The following is a 20,035-nucleotide window of genomic DNA, read 5'->3' on the forward strand; positions in this document are numbered from 1 at the left end:
TGAATACTTTCCGAAGGCACTGTATGTCATCTAGGGCATCTATCATATGTCATCTATGGCATCTATATTATGTCATCTAGGGCATCTATCATATGGCATCTATGGCATCTATCATATGTCCTCTATGGCCTCTATCATATGTCCTCTATGGCATCTATCATATGTCATCTATGGCATCTATATTATGTCATCTATGGCATCTATCATATGTAATCTAGGGCATCTATCATATGTAATCTAGGGCATCTTTCATATGCCATCTAGGGCATCGATCATATGTCATCTAGGGCATCTATCATGCACTGCATGGCCAAAAGTATACACTGCATGGCCCTTCAAATGTGTGGATTCGGCTATTTCAGCCACACCCATTGCTGACAGGTGTGTAAAGTTGAGCACACAGCCATGCAATCTCCATAGACAAACATTGGCAGTAGAAGAGCTCAGTGACTTTCAACGATGCACCGTCATAGGATGCCACCTTTCCAAAAAGTAAGTTCGTTAAATGTCTGCCCTGCTATAGCTGCCCTGGTCAACTGTAAGTGCTGTTATTGTGAAGTGGAAACGTCTAGGAGCAACAACGGCTCAGCCGCGAAGTGGTAGGCCACACAAGCTCATAGAACGGGACCGCCGAGTGCTGAAGTGCGTAGCACGTAAAAATCGTCTGTCCTCGGTTGCAACACTCACTACCGAGTTCCAAACTGGCTCTGGAAGCAACGTCAGCACAATAACTGTTCATCGGGAGCTTCATGAAATGGGTTTCCATGGACGAGCAGCCGCACACAAGCCTAAGATCAACATGTACATTTCCAGCGTCGGCTGGAGTGGTCTAAAGCTCGCCGCCATTGGACTCTGGAGCAGTGGAAACGCATTCTCTGGAGTGATGAATCACGCTTCACCATCTGGCAGACTGACGGACGAATCTGGGTTTGGCGGATGCCAGGAGAACGCTACTTACCCGAATGCGTAGTGCCAATTGTAAAGTTTGGTGGAGGAGTAATAATGGTCTGGGGCTGTTTTTCATGGTTCGGGCTCCTTAGTTCCAGTGAAGGGAAATCTTAACACTACAGCATACAATGACATTCTAGACGATTTTGTGCTTCCAACTTTGTGGCAACAGTTTGGGGAAGGCCCTTTCCTTTTTCAGCATGACAATTCCCCGTGCACAAAGCAAGGTCCATAAAGAAATGGTTTGTCGAGATCGGTGTGGAAGAACTTGACTGGCCTGCACAGAGCCCTGACCTCAAGCAAGTCCCCGCAGCAATGTTCCAACATTTAGTGGAAAGACTTCCCAGAAGAGTGGAGGCTTTTATAGACCAACTCCATATTAATGCCCATGATTTTAGAATGAGATGGTCGATGAGCAGGTGACCATATACCTTTGGCCATGTAGTGTATGCCATCTAGGGCATCTATCATATGTCATCTAGGGCATCTATCATATGTCATCTAGGGCATCTATCATATGTCATCACTTGCCAGCAGCTCATGGTTTTGATTACTTACACCCCATAGTGATACTTGGGCACCTCTCAATGTGTGAAGATGACAAAGGACTCACTTCATCCATCTTCTCTAGCTGTCAGAAACATTGTTGTAGAATACAACACAGTTTGATGTATTGGCGTCTGTAATAAATATAGTCTTAGGGCTGATTAGGGAAGGTACAATACCTTATTCCTATACATGGAGATGTGTCATTGGATATGGGTTCTATATAACCTAATGAAATAGTGTTTTGTTAGTCAGGTTGTTTCCTTTGCCATCCTGACACCTTGTTATAACCCAACAGTCAGATACTGTACTACCATGGTGTGTTTTCTTCTCCCAGACATCAACGAATGTCTCATGAATGGGATTTGTAAGAACGCTGAGTGTCTGAACACCAGAGGAAGCTACAGATGCACCTGTAAACCAGGCTACATGCTGGACCCTGCCAGGAGCCACTGTGTTTGTGAGTACTCCTACTTTCTATTGCTATGTCTGATGGCTTGTCTGTCTTATGGTGTTTCCTTGGTCTGTGAGGTCTGTCTCATGGAGGCATGTATATGTTTTTCGGACAGCGGACAAGGCTGTTTCGGACCAGAGGGGGATGTGTTACCGCTCAGCGTCAGCGGGGACCTGTTCTCTTCCCCTCACTCAGCACATTACCAAACAGATCTGCTGCTGCAGCCGTGTGGGCAAGGCCTGGGGCACGGCCTGCAAGAGGTGCCCTCTGCCAGACACAGGTACCCCCACACACACTAACCCCATACCCACACTAACCCCACACCCACACTAACCACACACACACACACACTAACCCCACACCCACACTAACCCCACACCCACACTAATCCCCCCCACACACTAATCCCACACCCACATTAACCCCACACCCACACTAACCCCACACACACACTAACCCCACACCTACACTAACCCAACACACACACTAACCCCACACCCACACCCACACTAACCCAACACCCACACTAACACCCCACACCCACACTAACCCCACACCCACACTAACCCCACACGAACACTAACCCCACACCCACACCCACACTAACCCCACACCCATACTAACCAAACACCCATACTAACCCCACACACACACTAACCCCCCACACACACTAACCCCACACCCACACTAACCCCACACACACACTAACCCCACACACACACTTACCCCACATCCACACTAACCCCACACGAACACTAACCCCACACCCACACTAACCCCACACACACAAATCCCACACCCACACTAACCCCCCACACACACTAACCCCACACCCACACTAACCCCACACCCACACTAACCCCACACCCACACTAACCCCACACACACACTAACCCCACACACACACTAACCCCACACACACACTAACCCCACACACACACTAACCCCACACACACTAACCCCACACCCACACTAACCCCACACACTAACCCCACACCCACTCTCTCTATTTTTATTCTCTCTCTTTCCTCTCTCTAGCTCTACTTCTCTCTTTCCTCTCTCTAGCTCTACCTCTCTCTTTCCTCTCTCTAGCTATATCTCTCTCTTTCCTCTCTCTAGCTCTACCTCTCTCTTTCCTCTCTCTAGCTCTACCTCTCTTTCCTCTCTCTAGCTCTACCTCACTCTTTCCCCTCTCTAGATCTACCTCTTTCTTTCCTCTCTCTAGCTCTACCTCTCTCTTTCCTCTCTCTAGCTCTACCTCTCTTTCCTCTCTCTAGCTCTACCTCACTCTTTCCCCTCTCTAGATCTACCTCTTTCTTTCCTCTCTCTAGTTCTACCTCTCTCTTTCCTCTCTCTAGCTCTACCTCTCTCTTTCCTCTCTAGCTCTACCTCTCTCTCACCCTCTCTCTATCTATACCTCTCTCTTTCCTCTCTAGCTCTACCTCTCTCTTTCCTCTTTCTAGCTCTATCTCTCTATTTCCTCTCTCTAGCTCTACCTCTCTCTTTCCTCTCTCTAGCTGTACCTCTCTCTTTCCTCTCTCTAGCTCTACTTCTCTCTAGCTCTACCTCTCTCTTTCCTCTCTCTAGTTCTACATCTTTCTTTCCTCTCTCTAGCTCTACCTCTCTCTTTCCTCTCTATAGCTCTACCTCTCTCTTTCCTCTCTCTAGCTCTACCTCTCTCTTTCCTCTCTCTAGCTCTATCTCTCTCTTTCCTCTCTCTAGCTCTACCTCTCTCTTTCCTCTCTCTAGCTCTACCTCTCTCTTTCCTCTCTATAGCTATACTTCTCTCTTTCCTCTCTCTAGCTCTACCTCTCTCTTTCCTCTCTCTAGCTCTACCTCTCTCACCCCCTCTCTAGCTCTACCTCTGTCTTTCATCTCTCTAGCTCTACCTCTCTCTTTCCTGTCTCTAGCTCTACCTCTCTCTTTCCTCTCTCTAGCTCTACCTATCTCTTTCCTCTCTCTAGCTCTACCTCTCTCTTTCCTCTCTCTAGCTCAACCTCACTCTTTCCTCTCTCTAGCTCTATCTCTCTCTTTCCTCTCTCTAGCTCTACCTCTCTCTTACCTATCTCTAGCTCTACCTCTCTCTTTCCTCTCTCTAGCTATAACTCTCTCTTTCCTCTCTCTAGCTCTACCTCTCTCTTTCCTCTCTATAGCTCTACCTCTCTCTTTCCTCTCTCTAGCTCCACCTCTCTCTTTCCTCTCTCTAGCGCTACATCTCTCTTTCCTCTCTCTAGCTCTACCTCTCTCCTTCCTCTCTCTAGCGCTACATCTCTCTTTCCTCTCTATAGCTCTACCTCTCTCTTTCCTCTCTCTAGCTCTACCTCTCTCTTTCCTCTCTCTAGCTCTATCTCTCTCTTTCCTCTCTCTAGCTCTACCTCTCTCTTTCCTCTCTCTAGCTCTACCTCTCTCTTTCCTCTCTATAGCTATACTTCTCTCTTTCCTCTCTCTAGCTCTACCTCTCTCACCCTCTCTCTAGCTCTACCTCTGTCTTTCATCTCTCTAGCTCTACCTCTCTCTTTCCTCTCTCTAGCTCTACCTCTCTCTTTCCTCTCTAGCTCTACCTCTCTCTCACCCTCTCTCTATCTATACCTCTCTCTTTCCTCTCTAGCTCTACCTCTCTCTTTCCTCTTTCTAGCTCTATCTCTCTATTTCCTCTCTCTAGCTCTACCTCTCTCTTTCCTCTCTCTAGCTCTACCTCTCTCTTTCCTCTCTCTAGCTCTACCTCTCTCTTTCCTCTCTCTAGCTCTACCTCTCTTTCCTCTCTCTAGCTCTACCTATCTCTTTCCTCTCTCTAGCTCTACCTCTCTTTTCTCTCTCTAGCTCAACCTCTCTCTTTCCTCTCTCTAGCTCTACCTCTCTCTTTCCTCTCTCTAGCTCTACCTCTCTCTTTCCTCTCTCTACCTCTCTCTTTCCTCTCTCTAGCTCTACTTCTCTCTAGCTCTACCTCTCTCTTTCCTCTCTCTAGTTCTACATCTTTCTTTCCTCTCTCTAGCTCTACCTCTCTCTTTCCTCTCTCTAGCTCTACCTATCTCTTTCCTCTCTCTAGCTCTACCTCTCTTTTCTCTCTCTAGCTCAACCTCTCTCTTTCCTCTCTCTAGCTCTATCTCTCTCTTTCCTCTCTCTAGCTCTACCTCTCTCTTTCCTCTCTCTAGCTATAACTCTCTCTTTCCTCTCTCTAGCTCTACCTCTCTCTTTCCTCTCTCTAGCTCTACCTCTCTCTTTCCTTTCTCTAGCTCCACCTCTCTCTTTCCTCTCTAGCGCTACATCTCTCTTTCCTCTCTCTAGCTCTACCTCTCTCCTTCCTCGCTCTAGCGCTACATCTCTCTTTCCTCTCTACAGCTCTACCTCTCTCTTTCCTCTCTCTAGCTCTACCTCTCTCTTTCCTCTCTCTAGCTCTATCTCTCTATTTCCTCTCTATAGCTATACTTCTGTCTTTCCTCTCTCTAGCTCTACCTCTCTCTTTCCTCTCTCTAGTTATACATCTCTCTTTCATCTCTCTAGCTATACCTCTCTCTTTCCTCTCTAGCTCTACCTCTCTCTTTCCTCTCTCTAGCTCTACCTCTCTCTTACCTCTCTCTATCTATACCTCTCTTTTCTCTCTTTAGTTCTACCTCTCTCTTTCCTCTCTCTAGCTCTACATCTCTCTTTCCTCTCTATGGCTCTACTTCTCTCTTTCTTCTCTCTAGCTCTACCTCTCTCACTCTCTCTCTAGCTCTACCTCTCTCTTTCCTCTCTCTAGCTCTATCTCTCTCTTTCCTCTCTCTAGCTCTACCTCTCTCTTTCCTCTCGCTAGCTCTACCTCTCTCTTTCCTCTCTCTTGCTCTATCTCTCTCTTGCTCTACATCTCTCTTACCTCTCTCTAGCTCTACCTCTCTCTTTCCTCTCTCTATCTATACCTCTCTATTTTCTCTCTTTAGTTCTACCTCTCTCTTTCCTCTCTCTTTCCTCTCTCTAGCTATACCTCTCTCTTTCCTCTCTCTAGTTGTACCTCTCTCTTTCCTCTCTCTAGCTCTACCTCTCTCTTTCTTCTCTCTAGCTCTACCTCTCTCTTTCCTCTCTCTTTCTCTACCTCTCTCTTTCCTCTCTCTTTCCTCTCTCTAGCTCTATCTCTCTCTTTCTCTCTCTAGCTCTACCTTCTCTTTCCTCTCTCTAGCTCTACCTCTCTCTTTCCTCTCTATAGCTCTACCTCTCTCTTTCTCTCTCTAGCTCTACCTCTCTCTTTCTCTCTCTAGCTCTACCTATCTCTTTCCTCTCTCTAGCTCTACCTCTCTTTTTCTCTCTCTAGCTCAACCTCTCTCTTTCCTCTCTCTAGCTCTACCTCGCTCTTTCCTCTCTCTAGCTCTACCTCTCTCTTTCCTCTCTCTACCTCTCTCTTTCCTCTCTCTAGCTCTACTTCTCTCTAGCTCTACCTCTCTCTTTCCTCTCTCTAGTTCTACATCTTTCTTTCCTCTCTCTAGCTCTACCTCTCTCTTTCTCTCTCTAGCTCTACCTATCTCTTTCCTCTCTCTAGCTCTACCTCTCTTTTCTCTCTCTAGCTCAACCTCTCTCTTTCCTCTCTCTAGCTCTATCTCTCTCTTTCCTCTCTCTAGCTCTACCTCTCTCTTTCCTCTCTCTAGTTCTACATCTTTCTTTCCTCTCTCTAGCTCTACCTCTCTCTTTCCTCTCTCTAGCTCTACCTCTCTTTTTCTCTCTCTAGCTCAACCTCTCTCTTTCCTCTCTCTAGCTCTATCTCTCTCTTTCCTCTCTCTAGCTCTACCTCTCTCTTTCCTCTCTCTAGCTATAACTCTCTCTTTCCTCTCTCTAGCTCTACCTCTCTCTTTCCTCTCTATAGCTCTACCTCTCTCTTTCCTCTCTCTAGCTCCACCTCTCTCTTTCCTCTCTCTAGCGCTACATCTCTCTTTCCTCTCTCTAGCTCTACCTCTCTCCTTCCTCTCTCTAGCGCTACATCTCTCTTTCCTCTCTACAGCTCTACCTCTCTCTTTCCTCTCTCTAGCTCTACCTCTCTCTTTCCTCTCTCTAGCTCTATCTCTCTCTTTCCTCTCTATAGCTATACTTCTCTCTTTCCTCTCTCTAGCTCTACCTCTCTCTTTCCTCTCTCTAGTTATACATCTCTCTTTCATCTCTCTAGCTATACCTCTCTCTTTCCTCTCTAGCTCTACCTCTCTCTTTCCTCTCTCTAGCTCTACCTCTCTCTTACCTCTCTCTATCTATACCTCTATTTTCTCTCTTTAGTTCTACCTCTCTCTTTCCTCTCTCTAGCTCTACATCTCTCTTTCCTCTCTATAGCTCTACTTCTCTCTTTCTTCTCTCTAGCTCTACCTCTCTCACTCTCTCTCTAGCTCTACCTCTCTCTTTCCTCTCTCTAGCTCTATCTCTCTCTTTCCTCTCTCTAGCTCTACCTCTCTCTTTCCTCTCGCTAGCTCTACCTCTCTCTTTCCTCTCTCTTGCTCTATCTCTCTCTTTCCTCTCTCTTGCTCTACATCTCTCTTACCTCTCTCTAGCTCTACCTCTCTCTTTCCTCTCTCTATCTATACCTCTCTATTTTCTCTCTTTAGTTCTACCTCTCTCTTTCCTCTCTCTTTCCTCTCTCTAGCTATACCTCTCTCTTTCCTCTCTCTAGTTGTACCTCTCTCTTTCCTCTCTCTAGCTCTACCTCTCTCTTTCCTCTCTCTAGCTCTACCTCTCTCTTTCCTCTCTATTTCTCTACCTCTCTCTTTCCTCTCTCTTTCCTCTCTCTAGCTCTATCTCTCTCTTTCTTCTCTCTAGCTCTACCTTCTCTTTCCTCTCTCTAGCTCTACCTCTCTCTTTCCTCTCTCTAGCTCTACCTCTCTCTTTCCTCTATCTCTACCTCTCTCTTTCATGTCTCTAGCTCTATCTCTCTCACCCTCTCTCTAGCTCTATCTTTCTCACCCTCTCTCTAGCTCTACCTCTCTCACCCTCTCTCTAGCTCTACCTCTGTCTTTCATCTCTCTAGCTCTACCTCTCTCTTTCCTCTCTCTAGCTCTACCTCTCTCTTTCCTCTCTAGCTCTACCTCTCTATCACCCTCTCTCTATCTATACCTCTCTCTTTCCTCTCTAGCTCTACCTCTCTCTTTCCTCTTTCTAGCTCTATCTCTCTATTTCCTCTCTCTAGCTCTACCTCTCTCTTTCCTCTCTCTAGCTCTACCTCTCTCTTTCCTCTCTCTAGCTCTACCTCTCTCTTTCCTCTCTCTAGCTCTACCTCTCTCTTTCCTCTCTCTAGCTCTACCTATCTCTTTCCTCTCTCTAGCTCTACCTCTCTTTTCTCTCTCTAGCTCAACCTCTCTCTTTCCTCTCTCTAGCTCTACCTCTCTCTTTCCTCTCTCTAGCTCTACCTCTCTCTTTCCTCTCTCTACCTCTCTCTTTCCTCTCTCTAGCTCTACTTCTCTCTAGCTCTACCTCTCTCTTTCCTCTCTCTAGTTCTACATATTTCTTTCCTCTCTCTAGCTCTACCTCTCTCTTTCCTCTCTCTAGCTCTACCTATCTCTTTCTCTCTCTAGCTCTACCTCTCTTTTCTCTCTCTAGCTCAACCTCTCTCTTTCCTCTCTCTAGCTCTATCTCTCTCTTTCCTCTCTCTAGCTCTACCTCTCTCTTTCCTCTCTCTAGCTATAACTCTCTCTTTCCTCTCTCTAGCTCTACCTCTCTCTTTCCTCTCTATAGCTCTACCTCTCTCTTTCCTTTCTCTAGCTCCACCTCTCTCTTTCCTCTCTCTAGCGCTACATCTCTCTTTCCTCTCTCTAGCTCTACCTCTCTCCTTCCTCTCTCTAGCGCTACATCTCTCTTTCCTCTCTACAGCTCTACCCTCTCTCTTTCCTCTCTCTAGCTCTACCTCTCTCTTTCCTCTCTCTAGCTCTATCTCTCTATTTCCTCTCTATAGCTATACTTCTCTCTTTCCTCTCTCTAGCTCTACCTCTCTCTTTCCTCTCTCTAGTTATACATCTCTCTTTCATCTCTCTAGCTATACCTCTCTCTTTCCTCTCTAGCTCTACCTCTCTCTTTCCTCTCTCTAGCTCTACCTCTCTCTTACCTCTCTCTATCTATACCTCTCTTTTCTCTCTTTAGTTCTACCTCTCTCTTTCTCTCTCTAGCTCTACATCTCTCTTTCCTCTCTATGGCTCTACTTCTCTCTTTCTTCTCTCTAGCTCTACCTCTCTCACTCTCTCTCTAGCTCTACCTCTCTCTTTCCTCTCTCTAGCTCTATCTCTCTCTTTCCTCTCTCTAGCTCTACCTCTCTCTTTCGTCTCGCTAGCTCTACCTCTCTCTTTCCTCTCTCTTGCTCTATCTCTCTTACCTCTCTCTAGCTCTACCTCTCTCTTTCCTCTCTTTATCTATACCTCTCTATTTTCTCTCTTTAGTTCTACCTCTCTCTTTCCTCTCTCTTTCCTCTCTCTAGCTATACCTCTCTCTTTCCTCTCTCTAGTTGTACCTCTCTCTTTCCTCTCTCTAGCTCTACCTCTCTCTTTCTTCTCTCTAGCTCTACCTCTCTCTTTCCTCTCTCTTTCTCTACCTCTCTCTTTCCTCTCTCTTTCCTCTCTCTAGCTCTATCTCTCTCTTTCCTCTCTCTAGCTCTACCTTCTCTTTCCTCTCTCTAGCTCTACCTCTCTCTTTCCTCTCTATAGCTCTACCTCTCTCTTTCCTCTCTCTAGCTCTACCTCTCTCTTTCCTCTCTCTAGCTCTACCTATCTCTTTCCTCTCTCTAGCTCTACCTCTCTTTTCTCTCTCTAGCTCAACCTCTCTCTTTCCTCTCTCTAGCTCTACCTCGCTCTTTCCTCTCTCTAGCTCTACCTCTCTCTTTCCTCTCTCTACCTCTCTCTTTCCTCTCTCTAGCTCTACTTCTCTCTAGCTCTACCTCTCTCTTTCCTCTCTCTAGTTCTACATCTTTCTTTCCTCTCTCTAGCTCTACCTCTCTCTTTCCTCTCTCTAGCTCTACCTATCTCTTTCCTCTCTCTAGCTCTACCTCTCTTTTCTCTCTCTAGCTCAACCTCTCTCTTTCCTCTCTCTAGCTCTATCTCTCTCTTTCCTCTCTCTAGCTCTACCTCTCTCTTTCCTCTCTCTAGTTCTACATCTTTCTTTCCTCTCTCTAGCTCTACCTATCTCTTTCCTCTCTCTAGCTCTACCTCTCTTTTCTCTCTCTAGCTCAACCTCTCTCTTTCCTCTCTCTAGCTCTATCTCTCTCTTTCCTCTCTCTAGCTCTACCTCTCTCTTTCCTCTCTCTAGCTATAACTCTCTCTTTCCTCTCTCTAGCTCTACCTCTCTCTTTCCTCTCTATAGCTCTACCTCTCTCTTTCCTCTCTCTAGCTCCACCTCTCTCTTTCCTCTCTCTAGCGCTACATCTCTCTTTCCTCTCTCTAGCTCTACCTCTCTCCTTCCTCTCTCTAGCGCTACATCTCTCTTTCCTCTCTCTAGCTCTACCTCTCTCTTTCCTCTCTCTAGCTCTATCTCTCTCTTTCCTCTCTATAGCTATACTTCTCTCTTTCCTCTCTCTAGCTCTACCTCTCTCTTTCCTCTCTCTAGTTATACATCTCTCTTTCATCTCTCTAGCTATACCTCTCTCTTTCCTCTCTAGCTCTACCTCTCTCTTTCCTCTCTCTAGCTCTACCTCTCTCTTACCTCTCTCTATCTATACCTCTATTTTCTCTCTTTAGTTCTACCTCTCTCTTTCCTCTCTCTAGCTCTACATCTCTCTTTCCTCTCTATAGCTCTACTTCTCTCTTTCTTCTCTCTAGCTCTACCTCTCTCACTCTCTCTCTAGCTCTACCTCTCTCTTTCCTCTCTCTAGCTCTATCTCTCTCTTTCCTCTCTCTAGCTCTACCTCTCTCTTTCCTCTCGCTAGCTCTACCTCTCTCTTTCCTCTCTCTTGCTCTATCTCTCTCTTTCCTCTCTCTTGCTCTACATCTCTCTTACCTCTCTCTAGCTCTACCTCTCTCTTTCCTCTCTCTATCTATACCTCTCTATTTTTCTCTCTTTAGTTCTACCTCTCTCTTTCCTCTCTCTTTCCTCTCTCTAGCTATACCTCTCTCTTTCCTCTCTCTAGTTGTACCTCTCTCTTTCCTCTCTCTAGCTCTACCTCTCTCTTTCCTCTCTCTAGCTCTACCTCTCTCTTTCCTCTCTATTTCTCTACCTCTCTCTTTCCTCTCTCTTTCCTCTCTCTAGCTCTATCTCTCTCTTTCTTCTCTCTAGCTCTACCTTCTCTTTCCTCTCTCTAGCTCTACCTCTCTCTTTTCTCTCTAGCTCTACCTCTCTCTTTCCTCTATCTCTACCTCTCTCTTTCATGTCTCTAGCTCTATCTCTCTCACCCTCTCTCTAGCTCTATCTTTCTCACCTCTCTCTAGCTCTACCTCTCTCACCCTCTCTCTAGCTCTACCTCTGTCTTTCATCTCTCTAGCTCTACCTCTCTCTTTCCTCTCTCTAGCTCTACCTCTCTCTTTCCTCTCTAGCTCTACCTCTCTATCACCCTCTCTCTATCTATACCTCTCTCTTTCCTCTCTAGCTCTACCTCTCTCTTTCCTCTTTCTAGCTCTATCTCTCTATTTCCTCTCTCTAGCTCTACCTCTCTCTTTCCTCTCTCTAGCTCTACCTCTCTCTTTCCTCTCTCTAGCTCTACCTCTCTCTTTCCTCTCTCTAGCTCTACCTCTCTCTTTCCTCTCTCTAGCTCTACCTATCTCTTTTCCTCTCTCTAGCTCTACCTCTCTTTTTCTCTCTCTAGCTCAACCTCTCTCTTTCCTCTCTCTAGCTCTACCTCTCTCTTTCCTCTCTCTAGCTCTACCTCTCTCTTTCCTCTCTCTACCTCTCTCTTTCCTCTCTCTAGCTCTACTTCTCTCTAGCTCTACCTCTCTCTTTCCTCTCTCTAGTTCTACATATTTCTTTCCTCTCTCTAGCTCTACCTCTCTCTTTCCTCTCTCTAGCTCTACCTATCTCTTTCCTCTCTCTAGCTCTACCTCTCTTTTCTCTCTCTAGCTCAACCTCTCTCTTTCCTCTCTCTAGCTCTATCTCTCTCTTTCCTCTCTCTAGCTCTACCTCTCTCTTTCCTCTCTCTAGCTATAACTCTCTCTTTCCTCTCTCTAGCTCTACCTCTCTCTTTCCTCTCTATAGCTCTACCTCTCTCTTTCCTTTCTCTAGCTCCACCTCTCTCTTTCCTCTCTCTAGCGCTACATCTCTCTTTCCTCTCTCTAGCTCTACCTCTCTCCTTCCTCTCTCTAGCGCTACATCTCTCTTTCCTCTCTACAGCTCTACCTCTCTCTTTCCTCTCTCTAGCTCTACCTCTCTCTTTCCTCTCTCTAGCTCTATCTCTCTATTTCCTCTCTATAGCTATACTTCTCTCTTTCCTCTCTCTAGCTCTACCTCTCTCTTTCCTCTCTCTAGTTATACATCTCTCTTTCATCTCTCTAGCTATACCTCTCTCTTTCCTCTCTAGCTCTACCTCTCTCTTTCCTCTCTCTAGCTCTACCTCTCTCTTACCTCTCTCTATCTATACCTCTCTTTTCTCTCTTTAGTTCTACCTCTCTCTTTCCTCTCTCTAGCTCTACATCTCTCTTTCCTCTCTATGGCTCTACTTCTCTCTTTCTTCTCTCTAGCTCTACCTCTCTCACTCTCTCTCTAGCTCTACCTCTCTCTTTCCTCTCTCTAGCTCTATCTCTCTCTTTCCTCTCTCTAGCTCTACCTCTCTCTTTCCTCTCGCTAGCTCTACCTCTCTCTTTCCTCTCTCTTGCTCTATCTCTCTCTTGCTCTACATCTCTCTTACCTCTCTCTAGCTCTACCTCTCTCTTTCCTCTCTCTATCTATACCTCTCTATTTTCTCTCTTTAGTTCTACCTCTCTTTCCTCTCTCTTTCCTCTCTCTAGCTATACCTCTCTCTTTCCTCTCTCTAGTTGTACCTCTCTCTTTCCTCTCTCTAGCTCTACCTCTCTCTTTCTTCTCTCTAGCTCTACCTCTCTCTTTCCTCTCTTTCTCTACCTCTCTCTTTCCTCTCTCTTTCCTCTCTCTAGCTCTATCTCTCTCTTTCCTCTCTCTAGCTCTACCTTCTCTTTCCTCTCTCTAGCTCTACCTCTCTCTTTCCTCTCTATAGCTCTACCTCTCTCTTTCCTCTCTCTAGCTCTACCTCTCTCTTTCCTCTCTCTAGCTCTACCTATCTCTTTCCTCTCTCTAGCTCTACCTCTCTTTTCTCTCTCTAGCTCAACCTCTCTCTTTCCTCTCTCTAGCTCTACCTCGCTCTTTCCTCTCTCTAGCTCTACCTCTCTCTTTCCTCTCTCTACCTCTCTCTTTCCTCTCTCTCTAGCTCTACTTCTCTCTAGCTCTACCTCTCTCTTTTCCTCTCTCTAGTTCTACATCTTTCTTTCCTCTCTCTAGCTCTACCTCTCTCTTTCCTCTCTCTAGCTCTACCTATCTCTTTCCTCTCTCTAGCTCTACCTCTCTTTTTCTCTCTCTAGCTCAACCTCTCTCTTTCCTCTCTCTAGCTCTATCTCTCTCTTTCCTCTCTCTAGCTCTACCTCTCTCTTTCCTCTCTCTAGTTCTACATCTTTCTTTCCTCTCTCTAGCTCTACCTATCTCTTTCCTCTCTCTAGCTCTACCTCTCTTTTCTCTCTCTAGCTCAACCTCTCTCTTTCCTCTCTCTAGCTCTATCTCTCTCTTTCCTCTCTCTAGCTCTACCTCTCTCTTTCCTCTCTCTAGCTATAACTCTCTCTTTCCTCTCTCTAGCTCTACCTCTCTCTTTCCTCTCTATAGCTCTACCTCTCTCTTTCCTCTCTCTAGCTCCACCTCTCTCTTTCCTCTCTCTAGCGCTACATCTCTCTTTCCTCTCTCTAGCTCTACCTCTCTCCTTCCTCTCTCTAGCGCTACATCTCTCTTTCCTCTCTACAGCTCTACCTCTCTCTTTCCTCTCTATAGCTCTACCTCTCTCTTTCCTCTCTCTAGCTCTATCTCTCTATTTCCTCTCTATAGCTATACTTCTCTCTTTCCTCTCTCTAGCTCTACCTCTCTCTTTCCTCTCTCTAGTTATACATCTCTCTTTCATCTCTCTAGCTATACCTCTCTCTTTCCTCTCTAGCTCTACCTCTCTCTTTCCTCTCTCTAGCTCTACCTCTCTCTTACCTCTCTCTATCTATACCTCTATTTTCTCTCTTTAGTTCTACCTCTCTCTTTCCTCTCTCTAGCTCTACATCTCTCTTTCCTCTCTATAGCTCTACTTCTCTCTTTCTTCTCTCTAGCTCTACCTCTCTCACTCTCTCTCTAGCTCTACCTCTCTCTTTCCTCTCTCTAGCTCTATCTCTCTCTTTCCTCTCTCTAGCTCTACCTCTCTCTTTCCTCTCGCTAGCTCTACCTCTCTCTTTCCTCTCTCTTGCTCTATCTCTCTCTTTCCTCTCTCTTGCTCTACATCTCTCTTACCTCTCTCTAGCTCTACCTCTCTCTTTCCTCTCTCTATCTATACCTCTCTATTTTCTCTCTTTAGTTCTACCTCTCTCTTTCCTCTCTCTTTCCTCTCTCTAGCTATACCTCTCTCTTTCCTCTCTCTAGTTGTACCTCTCTCTTTCCTCTCTCTAGCTCTACCTCTCTCTTTCCTCTCTCTAGCTCTACCTCTCTCTTTCCTCTCTATTTCTCTACCTCTCTCTTTCCTCTCTCTTTCCTCTCTCTAGCTCTATCTCTCTCTTTCTTCTCTCTAGCTCTACCTTCTCTTTCCTCTCTCTAGCTCTACCTCTCTCTTTCCTCTCTCTAGCTCTACCTCTCTCTTTCCTCTATCTCTACCTCTCTCTTTCATGTCTCTAGCTCTATCTCTCTCACCCTCTCTCTAGCTCTATCTTTCTCACCCTCTCTCTAGCTCTATCTCTCTCACCCTCTCTCAAGCTCTATCTCTCTCACCCTCTCTCTAGCTCTGTCTCTGTCACCCTCTCTCTAGCTCTATCTCTCTATTTCCTCTCTTTAGCTCTATCTCTCTCACCCTCTCTCTAGCTATATCTCTCTCTTTCATCTCTCTACACTCCAACCTCAATGAGCTGGTAAAATATTTCTAGTTTGATTACACTTGGTGAACATTCATTGGCTGGGTTGGATTTTAACAGCGGTACGAAATGTTTGTTGTTAGGCTGCAGATTGCGATTTTAATGAAACATGCATGCTACTCAACACAACAGTTGTTCAGGCTTCACTCACTATATTATACTGGCCTCGACAGCCCGCCAGTCATGTATTGCAGTTCAAAGATAACCCAATGTGTTTGATGTGGAATAAGAACAAAACAACAGAACCTTTATATGTCGAGACTGTATAATATTATAGTAGTGGGAGTCAATCTTGTGTTATCACACAGGCCCTTGGAGGGAAACGCTAGTAATAGTCCAGCTATGTCTCCCAAAGAAAGAGAAAATAGTCAAGCCAAATCAAACATGGGAAGTGTTGTCATCCTCTTTTTTCTTGCCGATTTTATCTTCAAAGTCAAAGAAAAGGCCATTATTTAGAGCAGTGACCGTTTTGGCAAGTGTTTCATGGAAGTTGTCATAGATCAGATATCAGAGAGCCAGACCTCCATGGTGCTCTGCCAGACTAGTGCTCTGTTCTGTGTGTAGATACAGTCCACATACAGCCTGATTACCCTGTCATCGCCAGACACTGGCTTTTGTACAGATGAAGGATCTTAATTTGAGCCAGTTTGCTACAGCAGGAAAATAATTCTGCAGCAACAGGAAATGTGAATTATAATGTGGATTATAATTAATGGAAATTTTTGTAGGGGTTGATACATTTTTCGTAAGGGAAAATCAAATCTAAAATTTCAAAGTGGAAATTACAAACTTCAGAAGCCTTGTTAAACATCAAATACACTACACGTTTTACATTTCCTGCACTGCAGGAAAGTTCTCCTGCAAAAGGGTGATCAAATGAAGATCCTACATCTGTATGGCGTGACAAGCTGTTAGAGCCATGTTGAACACAGAGCATCCAGACTCATTATTAGTTGTTTGGTAATAGGAGCACATTGACTTGCCTTCCTGTCAGACTTGGAGCTCTGATGTGGAATCAGCCACAAACCCCCATCTCCATCCGCATTAGACAGACCAGTCAGGAGACTTCATCGTATCCACGCTTCTTGCATTTACAGTTGCACCTAACCACAGTGCTCTCAGTATTGGTATCTATATTCCAGAGATTCTTTGTCCATTATAAAATTGTCATAGAGGCCTGTGTTCCAGGTCAGGCAGGGTACAATACTGTTTAACTGTAATGGATTCACCCCTGCTGAAATTTGTTGGGCTCCAACACAAAGAGATGCAGTCACCCTCCTTTTATCTCTTCAGTCAGTCCTCCACTCACTGGCACTGGCTTGCTTACTCACTCTTCTCCTGCCCAGAGTTCAAAGGTCACTTAGTATTACATGATCCTCTACTTCCCCCTTGGCACTGCCCCCCTAGCACTGCCCTGAGCCTGTGTCTGTAACTAGGGATGTGACAAATGAAAAAATAAATAAATGTTTAAACATAATTTTTTTATTTGTTTAAATGCTAAGGAAAAAATGTACAATTGCATGTGAATTCACAAGGCAAAATATGGTCCTGCGTATGACCGCTAGGGGGCAATGCAGTTCCATCTACCGCAGTCATGGCTACTCCGTCCATCCATCCCCGGGTCTCACAGTGCGTTCCTTTCAGATGGTTAAGCATTGCACCTGTAATACAATTACTGAACGTTTGCATTTAACCACCCTCTCATTTACCTTCTCAAAGTATTGCCATACAGGACTTCGCTGCTGTCGCTTGCCTTTCTCTGCCATTTTTGCAACTGTTAACGATTATGACGTAGTGGTGGAGAGTCAACTCCAAATGGAATGCTGTATCTCGCAATTTCTTGGCTTGCATATGTCTCGCAACATCATTAAAGCTGGGCCCTATCATCAATGAATAGGCTAGGATATTCTAAGGGGGGCAGGCAGAAAGAACTGCATATGTCTTGGTAATACAGTGGGGGAAAAAAGTATTTAGTCAGCCACCAATTGTGCAAGTTCTCCCACTTAAAAATATGAGAGAGGCCTGTAATTTTCATCATAGGTACACGTCAACTATGACAGACAAAATGAGGAAAAAAATCCTGAAAATCACATTGTAGGATTTTTTATGAATTTATTTGCAAATTATGGTGGAAAATAAGTATTTGGTCAATAACAAAAGTTTCTCAATACTTTGTTATATACCCTTTGTTGGCAATGACACAGGTCAAACGTTTTCTGTAAGTCTTCACAAGGTTTTCACACACTGTTGCTGGTATTTTGGCCCATTCCTCCATGCAGATCTCGTGATGTTTTGGGGCTGTCGCTGGGCAACACAGACTTTCAACTCCCTCCAAAGATTTTCTATGGGGTTGAGATCTGGAGACTGGCTAGGCCACTCCAGGACCTTGAAATGCTTCTTACGAAGCCAATCCTTCGTTGCCCGGGCGGTGTGTTTGGGATCATTGTCATGCTGAAAGACCCAGCCACGTTTCATCTTCAATGCCCTTGCTGATGGAAGGAGGTTTTCACTCAAAATCTCACGATACATGGCCCCATTCATTCTTTCCTTTACATGAATCAGTCGTCCTGGTCCCTTTGCAGAAAAACAGCCCCAAAGCATGATGTTTCCACCCCCATGCTTCACAGTAGGTATGGTGTTCTTTGGATGCAACTCAGCATTCTTTGTCCTCCAAACACGACGAGTTGAGTTTTTACCAAAAAGTTCTATTTTGGTTTCATCTGACCATACGACATTCTCCCAATCCTCTTCTGGATCATCCAAATGCACTCTAGCAAACTTCAGACGGGCCTGGACATGTACTGGCTTAAGCAGGGGGACACGTCTGGCACTGCAGGATTTGCGTCCCTGGCGGCGTAGTGTGTTACTAATGGTAGGCTTTGTTACTTTGGTCCCAGCTCTCTGCAGGTCATTCACTAGGTCCCCCGTGTGGTTCTGGGATTTTTGCTCACCGTTCTTGTGATCATTTTGACCCCACGGTGTGAGATCTTGCGTGGAGCCCCAGATCGAGGGAGATTATCAGTCTTCCATTTCCTAATAATTGCTCCCACAGTTGATTTCTTCAAACCAAGCTGCTTACCTATTGCAGATTCAGTCTTCCCAGCCTGGTGCAGGTCTACAATTTTGTTTCTGGTGTCCTTTGACAGCTCTTTGGTCTTGGCCATAGTGGAGTTTGGAGTGTGACTGTTTGAGGTTGTGGACAGGTGTCTTTTATACTGATAACAAGTTCAAACAGGTGCCGTTAATACAGGTAACGAGTGGAGGACAGAGGAGTCTCTTAAAGAAGAAGTTACAGGTCTGTGAGAGCCAGACATTTTATTTTCCACCATAATTTGTAAATAAATTCATTAAAAATCCTACAATGTGATTTTCTGGAGAAAAGAAATCTCAATTTGTCTGTCATAGTTGACGTGTACCTATGATGAAAATTACAGGCCTCTCTCATCTTTTTAAGTGGGAGAACTTGCACAATTGGTGGCTGACTAAATACTTTTTCCCCCACTGTATGTATCTAGCATATTTACCAAAATAGCCTAAAGTTCACCTCTTCCTCTCTGGTTTGATTTAAATTACACAACTTTCCCCAGGCCTTTATAGCCTATCGTCTAGTTAGGCTTTAACATGGAAAATAATATGTTTTGTGATAACTGCACTGGGAAAAATACATCGTTTTTCAGTTAGGTATTTTTTCTAAACGTTAACGATCCCAATTTCATTTAAACGTTCACACCCCTCTGACACATCTAAAACTCCTCTGTGATAGCCTCTCTGACGGCTGTCACTGCCCTGGCAGCTCCCTCCCTGACCATGGCTGAATCCCAATACCCTTCACAGAGGAGAGACCACAGTATGGCATGCTGTACATAATGGTATTACATGGATGGCTTTTGGTATTGCTGCGAACACCAGACAGAAATGTTAGCTCAGGAGCCCAAGGGGGGAATATGGCCTTATGATGTTTTCTATGGTTCTTTATTTGCCCCTGTACGCCTGCAGACCATTTCAAGGAGATCTGTCCCGCTGGCCACGGCTACACATACTCGCGCTCCGACGTGCAGATCTCCCTGAGACAGCTGGAGGAAGAGGAGCTGAGGAGGACAGGCATTTCCTGGGAGGCCCAGGACCCTAGCCACACCCAACAGCCCCAGCAGCCAGCTCAGCCCCCACAGCAGCTGCCCCACATCCCACAGACCCCACAGATCCCACAGTACCCTTACCACCACCAACCACATCAACCACAACACCCACAACACCCACAGGAGATACTCCACCACCCCCAGACCCCACAGTACCCTCTTCAATCCCACACGCCCCACCATCCACAGCACCCCCAAGAGCTCCCCCAGTACCCCCAGATGCCCCAGATCCCCCAGTACCCTCACACCCCCCAACAACCACAACACCCTCTCCATCCAGACTCAGACATCCAACATCCAGCTGGGGAGACCCCCAGCCAGCCTCAAGGTGAGAACAATAATATTGTTATGCATACTTTATTGTGGTATTTGTGTCCAAATAAGGTAGCCAGTCGACCAATAATAATATTATTTTTTACAACATACTGTACTAAAATGGATCTAAAGTTACGAGGTTACACAATGGAAACCATGTTAGTAGACAAGGATAAAGTAGCTATTTACACAGACGAAAACATCAACAGGATGTTTTTATCTCCACGAATAACGGGTTTATCCTCATCTACTAAATATCAAACAGTGTTTGCTTCCCCTATCTGTCAGAATACACCTCCCTTAAGCATTTGAGCAGAGCACTTAATCCACACAGGTCAAACATCTGCAACCTCTGGATCTTCTGTTAAACATTCTTGTGATTTACAGTTTTGAGATAATTTATCGGCATGGCCCGAGCAAAATGATTTATGTAAGGAGACCATAAATATTTAGGGATTGTGTCTTCATGATCTGAGATATCTGTTTCTAATTTTTTATGGCTGTATAGTACATTATTGTACGTTATAGTCTAGGTCTTCTCCCTGGCTTAAGGGATGAGTTTTATTGGAAACAAAGACTTTAAGATGGCGTCTAAACAGTAAAACGCCCGATGAGAACATGGATTG

At 45.3% G+C, this 20,035-nt stretch overlaps 1 protein-coding gene across 1 annotated transcript in view; it reads left to right on the top strand.

Annotated features, from left to right (window-relative positions):
• Positions 1-20,035, top strand: part of LOC121544919 (latent-transforming growth factor beta-binding protein 2-like) — a 180,786-nt gene that overhangs the window by 110,128 nt on the left and 50,623 nt on the right. Inside the window, 3 exon segments of the mRNA XM_041855169.2 lie at positions 1,832-1,954; positions 2,064-2,228; positions 18,955-19,422. Coding sequence (XP_041711103.2) covers positions 1,832-1,954; positions 2,064-2,228; positions 18,955-19,422 — 756 coding nt within the window.

This window comes from Coregonus clupeaformis, chromosome 29 (genome assembly GCF_020615455.1).
Source record: "Coregonus clupeaformis isolate EN_2021a chromosome 29, ASM2061545v1, whole genome shotgun sequence".
Classification (NCBI taxonomy): domain Eukaryota; kingdom Metazoa; phylum Chordata; class Actinopteri; order Salmoniformes; family Salmonidae; genus Coregonus; species Coregonus clupeaformis.